Source organism: Enhydra lutris, unplaced genomic scaffold, assembly GCF_002288905.1.
Source record: "Enhydra lutris kenyoni isolate GAN:26980312 unplaced genomic scaffold, ASM228890v2 scaffoldscaffold9, whole genome shotgun sequence".
NCBI classification, from domain to species: Eukaryota; Metazoa; Chordata; class Mammalia; order Carnivora; family Mustelidae; genus Enhydra; species Enhydra lutris.
The window spans coordinates 42,736,925-42,751,322 of record NW_019154093.1 but is presented as its reverse complement, the minus strand read 5'-3'; the positions used below and the strand labels follow the sequence as shown (position 1 = coordinate 42,751,322).

Here is a 14,398-nt window from a genome sequence, read left to right as displayed (position 1 = left end):
CACTTTGATAAGTTCTCAAACTTACTGGGCCTTATATGAGTGCCCTTTGTGTAATTCACTGATATTTTTTCTCTACCACTCTTTCTCTCTTTATCCTTTCATTGTAGCTGTACTTGGATTCTTTGAAATTTTTGAACATTCTGAACTTACATCCATCTTGGAGACTTTGTGATTGTTATTCCTCTACCTGAAATGTTTTGCCCCCAGACCTTTATATGGCTGGCTGCTTCTTATCATCCCTCTCCTAACTGCCATTGCCTAAGAGGTCTTAATGACAACCCAGGCTCCCAGTCACTCTCCCCCCTGCCATTTTTAGTAGCTTCAACTTTTTATTTAAATTCTAGTTAATGAACATAGTCACTCTCTGCCACATCACTTAGTTGTATTTACTTTATAATATTTATCACTACTGAAAAACTGCTTTAGTCCTTTCTTTGCTTACATAGTTAATGCCCAGTCTAAAATATCAGGTCAATGAAAAGCAAGAACCTTGTCTGTTTTGTTGATCATTCTATCCCCTGGATTTAGAAAGTCCCTGACACATATGTATTTGTTGTACAACTAAGTGAACTATTACCCTAGCTTCAAAACTGGAGATGTGCTGGGAAGGATGGAAGCTAGTTGGAATAAAGGCAGGGTACCATTTAGAAGACTTATTTCAGTAATCTAGCTGAGAAATGATTAAAACATGGACTAAGACAGTGGCCCTGGGAGAGAAGTTTAAGAGCTAATGATAAAGCAAAACTTTTAAGGCTTTTGTACTGACTGTATGTTGGGGGTAGAAGAGAGAATTTAGCATGACTGGGCCTGATAGTCAATGGGCTGTGGTTATGATTACCAAATCAGGGAACACAGGAGGAGAAGAAGGATGGTTACGAAGGGTAGAGAAAACCGTAAGTAAGTTTAGATTTAGAAGTGTTGAATTTGGAATTCCTGTGGCATACCCAGGGAGGAATATTTAGTACAAAGTCAGGAATATACTTCTGAGGCTCTTTGAAATATTGATATATTTCTTTTAACTAAAAAAGTATGTAAATAAAGAGGAAAATTTTAAAGCATATTAAAGTGTAATAAAAAACTTTAGGGGTCTGGGTGTGCCTGGGTGGCTCAAAGCATCTGCCTTTGGCTCATGTCATGATCCCAAGGTCCTGAGATCAAGGCCCGCATTGGGCTCTCTGCTCAGTGGGGAGCCTCCTTCTCCCTCTTCCACTCCCCCTGCTTGTGCTCTCTCTCTCTGCCAAATAAATAAATGAAATATTAAAATAAGTAAATAAATAAATAAAACCTTAAAAAAATGTAAGTTTTCTCTTCTGAGAAATACTCCCTGGTCATCTCTAAAGTAAACTGTATGTACTTTCTTGGTGCTCTCAGAATACTCTGTGTACTTACAATACTGTATTGTAATTAGTTGTTTGCTTGGCTTATTCTTCAATTAAACCATGGGTTCTGCTAAGTAGTAACAGTTTTGATCATGTTGTACCCTCTATTCAAATTTCACCAGTGAGTTCCCACTGCTAAACATTAATTCCCATGCCTAATATATATTCACATCCCTACACAAATTTATCTTACTATATCTGCCTAAACTACTTTTCCACCCCATGCTCTGTCTGTCTGTCTCTTGCTCTGTCTCTTTCTCTATGGAGTTTCTAAACCCTTGAATGAACTTTCTGTTGAATCAAACCAGTCCTGTATACTTCTGCAGGGCCTGAAAATTTATTATATCAGTACCCTAGAATTACAACTCAGGGATGATAACTGGCACTAACAAAGTTACAAGGGACTGATGTATAATACCAGAATACCAATGCAGTAATTTACATTAAGAAATTCAATGCTTAGCAGACCTGGTGTTCATGTTGGCCTGACCAGCACATTGCTCCCTTTAGGCAAACTGCATGAGAAACCCAATTATTAAAAGGTTGCTTGATGAGTGTATAGTTCGAACAAGGGAATTGCATGAGTAGAATATCTAATGGCATCAGGGGCTGGCTGCCTATGGTGTCTCTCAATGGAGTGGGATCCTTACATGAGTTTGATTTGGTGCTCTAACCTTGAGTGTGCTTGAAGGGCAGAGCTGTTTGATCATTATTTGCAATTCTCTTTAGATATGTAAATAAAGTCAATAAGTTTAAAATCAGGCTTGCTGGACTAGGAGGCTTATAATATCATTGAACTGATTATGTACATTTCTGCTTTAATTTTGTGTTGATTTCTTAGTTTAACTCTTGGAAAGCAGCATTTTGTGTACTCTCAAGTTTTGGGGAAACACTTTACTGTTACATAAAGTGGTAGTGTTCCTTGCTTAATGGCCCTGCTCAGGAACCACCCCTTCTAACCCCAGTCTCAGTGTATCTTCCCTCCACTGAAATCCTGCAGCTTTTGGTGTGAATGATATTCAGTACATTCTACTTGTGATTGCTTTATAACTTTTGTACTCATGTATTATTTTGTCATTTGACTTATAATTCCCTTGAAGGACAGAGATCTGCATTCAGTATATATGTGAGTAATTAACGACAAGGGCAGTCTTTCCCCCCACCCCCAATAATACCACTAGCTAGAGCATCTGCTCCTTTGATGACATTCTGGTTTTAAAGAATGGGGTTATTTCTCTCATGGCTGTGCTTATAAATGTTAATATTCTTCTAATCTGCACCTTTCAGATTTTTCCATTAAAAAATAAATAAAATGAACAAAGTCCATCCCCATGTCCTGAGAAGATAATATATGACCTTTATCATAGGCTGCTAACTGTAGCAATTTGGACTTTATTTTTTCAGACTTGGACCCACAGGTCAAGCAAATGGTCATAACATTTTAATGGCTTTGCTCTAACATAAAATGAATGAGATAAACAGAATAAACTGAGCTTTTTACACTGGGACCTATAAATCTTTGACCTGCCTTGACCTAGAATACTTGGATCTGCACTGCATACAGTGTCATGCCCTCTGTGGACACTTCATAAAAACTAATTGAATTGAAAATTGGTCTGAGGTATATTCCAAAAGCCGTAGTAGTACAAGTAGCTCAGAGAACTCTGATGCTATTTCCTTATTAGCTGAGAGTTGTATTTAGGAATTTGAACTCCCATATCATACCACTGTCATCTGAAAATGGTATAGAATTTGGATAGCTTCTCAGCAAGAGTTTTAAATATGACTTTAAAGTCCTAGAGTTAAAACCTATTAGTGAGGCTTTACTTATATATGGTGACTGTTTTGCCTCAAATATGATAGTGCTATGGCTACCCTGCAGCCTCTTGTGTTTTTCCATAGGTTCTATGTCACTCTGCTTCCTCCTCAGCCTCATTTTCCTTTATTCATTGAACAAATATTTTTAATACACGTAACTCTGTGATAAGAATTATGCTAGTTGGTGATAACACAAAGATAAGATGTCCTTGTCCTCAAGGAATTAGATAATAAAAGATACAGGCAACTGAAAAAAACTTTATGGTTCAATGTAGGAAGTACAAGTGGTGGGAGAAAACGACCTCTTAGCTGTGGAAGTCTTATGTGGCTGCTATTCCAAAGACTAGTATTGATTTATTTTCATTCAACAAATATTTATTGGTCATCTGTTATTTGCCCAATATCTTATAGGCATTAAATACATAGTGATAAGCAAGATAGATACAGCACCTGTTTTTTTGGAAGAAGGAAGAGACAGGGCAGACAACATATGAAAAATGAACTGACAGTATCACAAAGTGAAAACTATGAGAAAGAAAACAAATCAGTATGATGTGATAATGCATAGCTGAGGATGGGGGTGGGCTCTAATTTAGACTTTGTGGCCACAGTAGACCTCTTTATAGAGCTGACAAATGAAATGAGACTTGAGTGGTAAGGAGGAACTAGCTATACAAAGATTGAGGACATGGCACTTCAGACAGAGGAATAGCAAAACATTAAGTCTTTAAAGCAGGAATAAGCTACTGTGTTCAAAGAGCAGAATATATATATATGTATATATATTTTGCATTTCCCATATAGAGTTTATTATTCTAGTCTTACAAAATTTTAAGGGAACCCAAAATTTGGTCACTGTTCTAATGGAGCATAATGATTTTTAGACACATGTTAGATATCTAAATTCTGTGAACAAAAATATCTTAGAAGTAAGAGCTGCCACAGAACACAGCTGCTTAATGAATTTGTGTGTTGGAGGGAGAGAGATGGACTACATATTGTGTCTATTTCCATCTGGTCTCTTATTCTTGGATAATAGTATCTTTGATGTTTCATTCACCACAGACATTTGACTCTTCACCTTTACTATGATGACAACTAAAACGTTTCTCATAGACCCATAGCTTCTTTTCTTGGAGAAGCTAATGCTTGTTTCTATTACTATACACCTGTATACCACACACCATATTATTATATCTCTGTGTCAGAAGAGTTTATTACCACATGTTTTTCAAATATTGTTGTATTCAGGCTGTTTTGCAACTGAATGAATTTGTTTTTCATTTGTTCTTCACCATTTTAACACTTAAAGTTTGAATTCTTTTGGCAGGACAGTGGGGAGAGAAACTGTTTAAAAACTGGATGTACTTTGTGTCCATTTAGAGCAGGAGACATGTGAGTGGGCACAGTGGGGAAGCCAGTAGGGCTGAAGGCAACAAACAGCTTCCAAAAGCTTGGGCGCAGGACTGTGGGACTTACTCTGTGACTGTGAAATGAAACCTCTGGAGGCAATCCTAGTAATAGCATCTCATTATGGAATTTCTGAGTCATTCAGACACCAGCAGTGTGGAGCCAGGTTCCTGAGTCTTAATAGAACCAAAAATACTGGTTCTATACTCCAGAAATACTCCAGAAAACCCAGGAATAGAAAGAGCATTATCAGGAGACAGAAAGGAAAGGCCTACTAGAATTTTCTCCACTCACTAACAGCTGACCTTAATTGCTTTTCTTAATGTAATGACTATGCAACAGTTGACATGAAGGTTATTTTCCAGTTAGATCTGTGAGGAAAAGTTAGTGAAGTATTATCAAACTTTATTTAGGTATTGGTATTTAATTTAAATCTTTTCCAAATTGTGCATTAGGCTTTTTTTAGATGATTTTTTTGCTTGGTTGTTTAAGTAAGGAATTATTAAATAAATGTGAGTTAAGCATTACTTGAAATGCCTTTCTATTTTGGTAATGAAACTGTCACTCAGGCATGGCCCTTCACTTGATATGAGCTTGTCCAAATCCTATATATAGCCTCTCAGAGAAACAAAACAAAACAACAACAGCTTTTTACTGTTAATGTTATAAACCCAAATGGACAAAGTGACAACAAACCTCACAGCTGTGTATTTTAAAAGTCAGGACATGATAAAATAAGGCTAAAACTTCCCAACACATGTCATATTGTGATTTTGATTTAAGCTACTTGTTGGACATTTATCCAAGATGTCACTGTGTTTCATGATTTACAAGTATAGATATCACTTTATGTGCTCTAGACTTTAGAATTCAGATCATTCTGCATTTATTTCAAGCTGGAAGTCTCCTATTTATTTGGTGAAATATCTTCAAGAATTAATTCCTTCATGTTGGTAAAGTTGTGGTCCTGCGAAATATTATTTATCTTATGTTTTTTGGTAATCTGTCATCTATTCTTCATAGGATGCTTTCTGTCAGAAATGTAAAAAAAAGAAAAAAAAGGCTCAACGTCAAAAACTGAAAGAAAAGTGTTGTTTGCTCAAAATTTGAAGTAAAAAAAATTCACACTAGAGTTGATGATCTCCATGTATCTTATTCTTAATGTTTCCCTCCTAAAAACATTCCATGGTAATGCTCATTTACATTTTATAGGTCCCTCTTGTGCCCTGCAGTAAGTATGGAGGAAGTGTGGAAGGCGCTGTTAGTTTACATTTGTGCATTTGATATCACAACTTGTTTTTTAGATTTAGGAAACCAAAGTTACAACCACATCATCCACCTTCTCCATATGCATTATCCATAATTTAATTTAATTTTGTTCAATAAAAGAGGGAATGGAACTCCATCTCTTCCTTTCTGGAAGAGGTTTGATTTCCCATCCCACTGCCTTCTCCTTCCTCCCTAAAACTCTGGCTTTGATATGTATGCGTAATATTTGTGCTGAATTTATAAATTTATTTAACATTCTTGGTTCCCTAACTATGTTATTATAGTTTTGGTGTGCTATTTATTGACTCTGTGATCTGTTTTGAATTAGTAGACCATGTCTACATCTCTAACCTGATATGCTGTCTGTATCATTTACAATTCCACGGGGGGAGTTAAAACTAACACACATAAATTTTAGCAAGTTGTTAAGTGCTAAACCATGATGATGATTGTAAGGGCAATAGAATTTCCAGTTATAACAGAAAGAGCTCAGTCAAGTGATAAAGATCAGAATTAATGTAAAAGAGAGTTTTTGAACTGAGCCTGGAAAGATGGATTGGATCAGTATTTTGGAAAAAAAAAAAAAAAGGACGAAGGATTCCAAGTTAAAAAAAAAATCTATAAAGGCAAGAAGTCTTCATTCAGCATTTGGAATACCATCCTAAACATAGGGCTTCATCTCCAGTAGATATCCTCAAGTCCAGTTTGCATTAGAAGCTCAGCCCAGTTACTGAAATTTACTTGACTTGTACCCTCTTTGAACTGGACCGGTTTTTTCTTTGGATTGGTCATATTGACTAATTGACTTGATATTGAGTAGATACAGTCTCAGCATCTTTAATGAGGAGCACAATATTTTTCTCTTAATATCTCTAACTTTTGTTGCCTGAATATACTAAAATATGAGGAGCCCTTTAGCTACAATCTTATGGTTTGAGAGTTCAATTTTAATTCCCTTAAAAATCAGAAGCTGGTATGACCAATGCTGAATTGTTTACACCCCTGAAAATATGCAGAGTAAAATAAGAATACGTTATTTCCTAGTTGGATCAGCCATAGAAAGTATTTTGTTTTAAGGAATTATTCATTTATTTAAGTAGGTAATACATGTGGGTAAACATTTCAAACAGTACAGAAAAGGCATAGAGTCCCTAGCACCTCAGAATCCTGTCTCAGAGACAAAAAATACTATCAATGACTTGTGTAGCCTTTCAAATAAATGTATGTATATAAAAGTATATATGTATATGTATATATATATATATATATATATACACATACACATATATATACATATATATCTTGTATATCCCTTTTTCATATAAAAAATAATAGCATGCCATAATAGCTTTCTCTACTGTTTATTTTTTTCTACTGTTTTTAACCTAACACTACACCTGGGAAATCAATTCATCAGTACATACTGAAGTCATAGGAGTTTGAAGAGAGGTCTTGAAAGAAATGTATTAGATTCTTTTTTATTATTATCCATACGATTTCAAGAAATAACTTCCTCAGTACTCTTCTTTGTCTTCTAGTCACATATAAAAGCCAAATCCACATGTTTCTTGTCTCTTAGCCCTAGTTACTCCCTGGCAGAATCAGTTGCTCTCTTATCTGTGTTCTCTACATCTTTTATACATTATACATACTCCACTTAGGACCCTGGTCATATTGAGGGTTTTTTGTTTGCCTTTTTAAAGTCTATTTTTATCTATGAACAGATTGTGAGTGACTCGAAGCTTTTCTTTTCTCTCGGGATCCTTATTCCCTAGTATAGAGTCTGGTATATAATAGGTGCTCAATACATGTTTGCCTGATTTTTAAAAAGTATGAGGCCCTTAATGTTCACTGTTCATAGAGTCCATATTTTTGTTTTCTTGCTGTAATCCTTTGGCATTGATTTGAAGTACTTATTTCCCCAATGATAACTACTTTTCTTATTTGTTTATTCGCTATAGAGCAGGAAAAGAGTTATGGGTGAAAAATAAAACAAAGAAATCACCTGCAAATATTTATACAATACATCTTTTATGAACTTTTATGAGAAAAATAGATGATCCTCCCCGTTTTGTGTTACAGATTGCTGAGGAAAGGCTGATGTGGCTAAAACAAATATACACCCTCCAGCTTGGAGTAATTACCCATAGATGTGTTTGCATATATACACTTCTTGAACCTACTCTGTGATGTATGCACATACTTGTGTAATGCTCACAAAGATGCTTCATGTCATTACTTTGAAAATCGTCATGTTCGGCTTAGTCAAGCAAAAGTGCTTTAATAGCATCTTAGATTTTGTTGCCATGCTCTAAGCCTACAGAACTGTATTTTCATTCATGTAGTACTATGTGCCACTCATTTATATCGTCCTCCGTTGCTTGCAATATACAATAGAATGTTTGATGTAAATGCAAATAGTTGAAAGAATTATTTTGTATTTGTTCATGGTACGGAGCTTATGGGTCTGCTCTAACTATCCTTACTCAGAGAATGAGCATTTTTCTTCACATTGCTTCGAAGATCATTTAAGACTCATCTTTAAACTGCCTCATTATGTCTTTCAGAAATACAGTTCTCATATAACAACTAATCAGGAAATACAGAGTATTTGAAATATGTTAAGAAAAACAGATGTTTTCTGCTTAAAGTACTGCAGATGATTGTTATTTCTTTTCCTAGTAAAAAAAAAAAGTTCACATCCATTAAATAAATGTATTGTCTTTAAGTGTGCATCTTCTGTGTCACAGTGGTGGGAAGTCTACACTGCTAGAGTTACAAATGGACCTGTTCTGCTAATGTTCTGCTTAACTATTCATTTTGCACAGTAGGAAAGCTTGGGCTGGGAAAATATCAGTAAATTTCATTCCTCTTAGCCTGACATGAGAAATAGACAATGCTAATGGCAGTTGTCAGCTGGTTGCTTTGAAATACGAGCATGCTGAATGATTCCATAGGCATTTTTTTTTAACCCAAAATAAACTTAGCTGATTTTTTTAAAAAGACTTATTTATTTATTTATTTATTTAGAGCAGGAGCAGGGAAGGGGGTGAGCGCGTAAGCCAGAAGAGGGACAGAGGGAGAGGGAGAGAGGGAATCCCAAGCAGGCTTCCCACTGAGTGTAGAGCCTGACGTGGGGCTTAGTCTCACAACCCTGAGATCATGACCTGAACTGCAATCCAGAGTAAGATGCTTAACCGACTGAGCCACCCAGGCACCTCTAAACTTAGCTGATTTTGTGGAAAGACTAAATCTTACAGATAAACATAGATGTTAAAAGGTTAAGCAAGGGAGTAAGAGCAGGAACAATTAGCCAGACGTATTTAATTATCCATTGAATTCCACTATAGAATTTAAAAGATAAAGTATCTTTTAATACTTTTTTTAAAAGATTTTATTTATTTATTTGACAGACAGAGATCACAAGTGGGCAGAGGAGGCAGGCAGAGAGAGCGGGGAGCAGGCTCCCCGCTGAGCAGAGAGCCTGATGAGGGGCTTGATCCCAGGACCCTGGGATCATGACCTGAGCCGAAGGCAGAGGCTTTAACCCACTGAGCCACCCAGGTGCCCCTTTTAATACTTTTTTTTAAAAAGATTTTATTTATTTATTTGACAGAAACATAGCGAAAAAGGGAACACAAGCAGGGTGAGTAGGAGAGGGAGAAGCAGGTTTCCTACTTAGCAGGAAGCCGGATGCAGGGCTCTATCCTAGGACCCCAAGATCATAATCTGAGCCGAAAGCAGATGCTTAACTAATGAGCCACTCAGGTGCCCCTCCTTTAATACTTTTGTTGAAACAGAATCATTATTATCCATTTACTTTTAAAACAATTTGAAAGTTTATTTAGTTCAGCCTTCTGTTTTGGGGTGGGAAACAAAAGCCTGGATGAATGGAAAATCTTAACCAAGATTACCTGATGACTTGATGGCAAAGGTGGGGTTTGATTCCAGGTCTCCGGGTTATGAGTCTAGAGTTCTTTCCTCTGCATATCTCTGAAGTCATTTTTCAGTAAGTCTGTCACTTTTCATTTCATGGCGGCATTTTGTTTTTTGTTTGTTTTCTGTTTTTTTGTTGAGTGGAAAAGCAAGCTGAGAGTAAGAGGAAAACTGCATCTATGCAATGGATGGAGGAAGAGGAAGGAATTTAAACTGGATGGCAGAGGAGAGGAGATTTGGAGAGCAAAAATGCCCACTGGGGAGTATTTTCTTTTTCCTGACATATTGCATACGGTGTGTGGCCTCTTATGGGCCCCACCATGACCTTCTCAGAAAACTTCTATTCTTTAACCTCACTGGAGAGCTGGATTCATTTTGATGGATGTGATTAAAGTGCTGAGGGTACCCTTGGGGTGGATGGGGTCAAGAGCCCAGCTTGTCACTTGGAGGACTGCCTTACATATTTATTTCTGGGATTATTTGACTACATCTCTTTTCGAAAACTATGAGCACTACAAGAGTGAGCCATGGGTCTGTCTGTTCACTCTTGCATCTTCAGTACCGAGTATGTTGCCTGGCGTAGATAGCCTGTGCACAGTAAGTTTGTTGGAAGCTGTTAGAACTCAAATATAATAAGGTGATTCCTTCTTCACGATGGCTATGTATCGGACACTTGATCCCCAGGAGAATTTAATCTCAGGACAACTCCCCAAGGTTTTTATTTCTATCTACCACTTACAGATTAGGAGCTGAGACTTAGGGAGAGCAAATCACTATCCAATGGCATACAACTCATTAGTGGCAAAGCTGGTATATCCAGAAAGTGGTAGGGCTATCTGGCATCAAAAGTCAGTCTTTCATCATGCTCCTCTAAATAGTCTTGGTCTTCAAAATCCTACAGACAGGGCCTTACTAAAAACAGGATATAAGGATCATGATTTCACTAGGAGATAAAAGATTTTATTGCTTTTCAAAGAAACTATGAAGAGGATAGCAACTCAACCTAACAGACTTTCTGTACTGCCCAGTAAGAATAGTTTTTTTTCTGCAACAGCTGAAATTTACTTCAGAGGGTAGCTCATGGCTGCAACATATTATGCTTTATTGAAGCAATTAATCAGACTAGGAAGATTGTTCTAAGTCCAGATTTTCCTCAAAAATACCCCAAATTTCTTATTTTTTCTTGTTGCTGAATACTTCTGGAGTCCTAAGAATATCTCCCAATTACTGAGTGATTTCCCAATTACTTTATCTAGAAGAATTAAGTAATATTTGGGGAAGACACACTGGTGAGTAATAGAGAACTACTTTGGGATTGCTCTAGAGATCACCTGATGAAATGAGATTTTAAAAAGAGTGGACAAGTAATATATATTTATTACTTCTGGCTGTAAGAGATATTGGATGTTATTATAAAAATACTCAATTAAAAATCAATTTTTAAAGTAGCCTTTTGATGGCTAACAGTAAATAGTTATATTATGGAGACCACAAATGAGAAATTTGGAATTAAATTTCCTGTGGAATATCACCAATAGATGAAAAACTTTGTATCTCAGACATCTTAGAGGTGAAGGTGTTGTGTGGTCTGGACAACTAGACTGTATGACTAAGAAATCCAGTGATGACAAAGATGTGGATGTTAAAGATGAATCAAATAATTTTTTGGTGAAATTTGTTTATTTATTTATTTTTAAAAGATTTTATTTATTTGACAGAGAGACACACAGCGAGAGAGGGAACACAAGCAGGAGGAGTGAGAGAGGGAGAAGCAGGCTTTCTGCTGAGCAGGGAGCCTGATGCGGGACTCGATCCCAGGACCCTGGGATCATGACCTGAGCCAAAGGCAGACACTTAACGACTGAGCCATCCAGGCACCTCTTTTTGGGGGAAATTTAAAAAGAAAAAGTCACTAATACCTAGTTAATATATCATTTATATTTATTTAATGTATGATTTTACATATGCATGTGTAAATAAACTTACAAATCAAATACATAAGTGGATCTTTATTTTATCTATTTCATTATATTTTGATTGATCCCTCCCCCCATCTTTGTTACTTTCTTATTATTATCATTTTTTAAGATTTTATTTATTTATGAGAGAGAATGCAATAGGAGAACCAGAAGGAGAGGGACAAGCAGACTCTGTGCTGAACCTGGAGCCTGACGTGGGGTCGATCTCACAACCCTGAGGTCATGACCTGAGCTGAAACCAAGAGTCAGAGGTTTAACTGACTAAGCCATCCAGGCCCCCCCCCCCCCCCCCCCCCCCGTTTTTAATCTTCTCACTGGGAAGATAGAAACTTGTCACACATTTGGGGCTGTAATTTTAGGAGGTTTTTTTTTTTCTAATTTATTTGAGAGAGAGAGCACAAGCAGGGGGAGCAGCAGAGGGAGAAGCAGGCTTCCCACTGAGCAGGGAACCTGATGTGGGGCTCCATCCCAGGACTCTGGGATCATGACCCGAGCCAAAGGCAGTCCCTTAACCAACTGAGTCACCCAGGCACCCAATATTGGTTATATAGTATTGGTTCTCTCTGGCTTTTTCCCTTCAAATGCTCCAATTATAAAATTAGTATTTGTAGAGTGATAGGATTTGTTAGTTCTTAGGATGATGCAAGGGAAAATAGTAAACTTGTTGAGAATGGAGCATGCATTCACTAGAGACAAAATACCAATAAATAAAGGAAAGTGGCCTTTTTTTAAATTAAAATTGAGATATCTGTAATTATATATAGATAGAAATTTCTGAGAAATAAATGCTTTTTTTCTGATGTCATAAAGAAATAAATAATTATCTCATTATGATACTAAATTCCAATTTGTATTTTCTCTTACATATTTATGATAGAAAACTCATATTTCTTTGCTTTTTGCCTTTGATAGCAATACAATAATGACAAATAAGCATACTCACTTAGAATCCCAGCCTGAATTTCTGAAACAAGGTCATGTATCACTAGCTTATTTGTGCTCCCCCAACCTTTTACCAGAAGGCTCTTTGGGGATTTGTGAATTAAATCTCTGAGTGCATTTGAAAAGCTTGCTTGGTAATTGGACAGAAAGAGAACTTTAAGAACAAGGTCACCTAACCAAAACCATTATTTAGGTCACATACCTCTCTAATATTAAACAGTTAGGAAGACACACATATAACTAAATGATCCATACTATTTAATGAATATCTATTTGTCATTCAAAATATTGCTCCCATTAGGGAATGATGGCAACAATTAACATTCAGCCCTTTAGGCTATAACTTAAAGATGAATTTATATCCTTAGGCATATAGAATGGATTTAACCTCCCTCAAATTACAGGAAAAGCTATGTACATTTTTGTGGCTTTTTCTTGGGCTATGTTAAATCTCTTAGAGCACAAAAGATTGGTATTTCTTTCCAAACAAATTAATGTCATGTTGTATTCAGTCTCTAAAGACTTTTCACATAATTTTGATATTTGCTACAGGGCAGATGAGTTATAAAATCATGCTTTTAAAATATCTTTCATTTATATGTTTTGTGTGAAGAATTCCCTCGTCTTTTATTGTTCATTTTTCTTCCTATGAATTTCTTTGATTGCTCTTAGACTTTGTTTCTTTTCCTGGTCAGTTATAGCTTGATAGCATTGCCTATTATTATTTTCAAACATGTATTTCTTTTTGAGGCTGCTGGTAGGTAACTTTTACTAAATTTAAGTTTGAGCTTTTATGTAAACCCTATTCACTTGACACTTATATGCCATACTTTCCAGCATATTTGAATTACAAATAATTAATGGTCATTTTCTGTTTATAAGTAATTATCTTTTCTTTATGCTAAAAGGGTCTAAAACCTTTGAAAAGAATCAGGTAATAATGAGGCAGGGAAGAAGGTTTTTGGAAAGTTAAGGATAATTGATTTTCTAACTGAGGTGTAAAAGCCAAGCATTTAATAATTTCCTGGGATGAAATGAGAATGAAATGAGAACTTTACAGCGTATTCTTAATTTAAGTCATTTATTTCATCATTTGTTCCCTTTATTGTAGTGTATCTTCTTTCCTTGTCTAGGATATATTATTATGTTACCTATTTTATTTTGGAAGCCTTCAGCTGAGCTGCTTATAATATGTAATCATTTTACGTTCTGTTCCCAATGATCCATGCTAACCTAAGAAAGCTAATACATGCATGACCCAAGACAATTCAAACTGAACCTGTTACACTAGAGTTGAACAGACACAGCTTTGTCTCTCCTTGAAGAAGGATGATGATGATAGCAGGGAGGCAGAAATGCACTGGTAGACTTACGTCTTTGTGGGTCTACAGAATAAAGTTCTGGAGAATAAAGAGCAGATCTTGGGTCTTGGAACTAAGATCCTTTTCCTTTACTGCTCTTAGAAGAATTGGTAATGGATAAAGAAGATGTGGTATATATACACAATGGAATACTATGCAGCCTTCAAAAGAAATGAAATCTTGCCATTTGCGACGACGTGGATGGAACTAGAGGGTATCATGCTTAGCGAAATAAGTCAGTCGGAGAAAGACAACTATCATATGACCTCCCTGATATGAGGGAGAGGAGATGCAACACGGGGGG

The 14,398-nt window shown here is 36.3% G+C and overlaps 1 protein-coding gene across 1 annotated transcript in view; it reads left to right on the top strand.

The window, feature by feature from the left end:
* The first annotated feature begins 3,771 nt into the window (after window positions 1–3,771).
* Window positions 3,772–14,398, top strand: part of LOC111142902 (solute carrier family 44 member 5) — a 163,867-nt gene continuing 153,240 nt past the window's right edge. Inside the window, exon 1 of the mRNA XM_022496286.1 lies at window positions 3,772–3,851. Coding sequence (XP_022351994.1) covers window positions 3,772–3,851 — 80 coding nt within the window. The remainder of the gene's footprint in view (window positions 3,852–14,398) is intronic.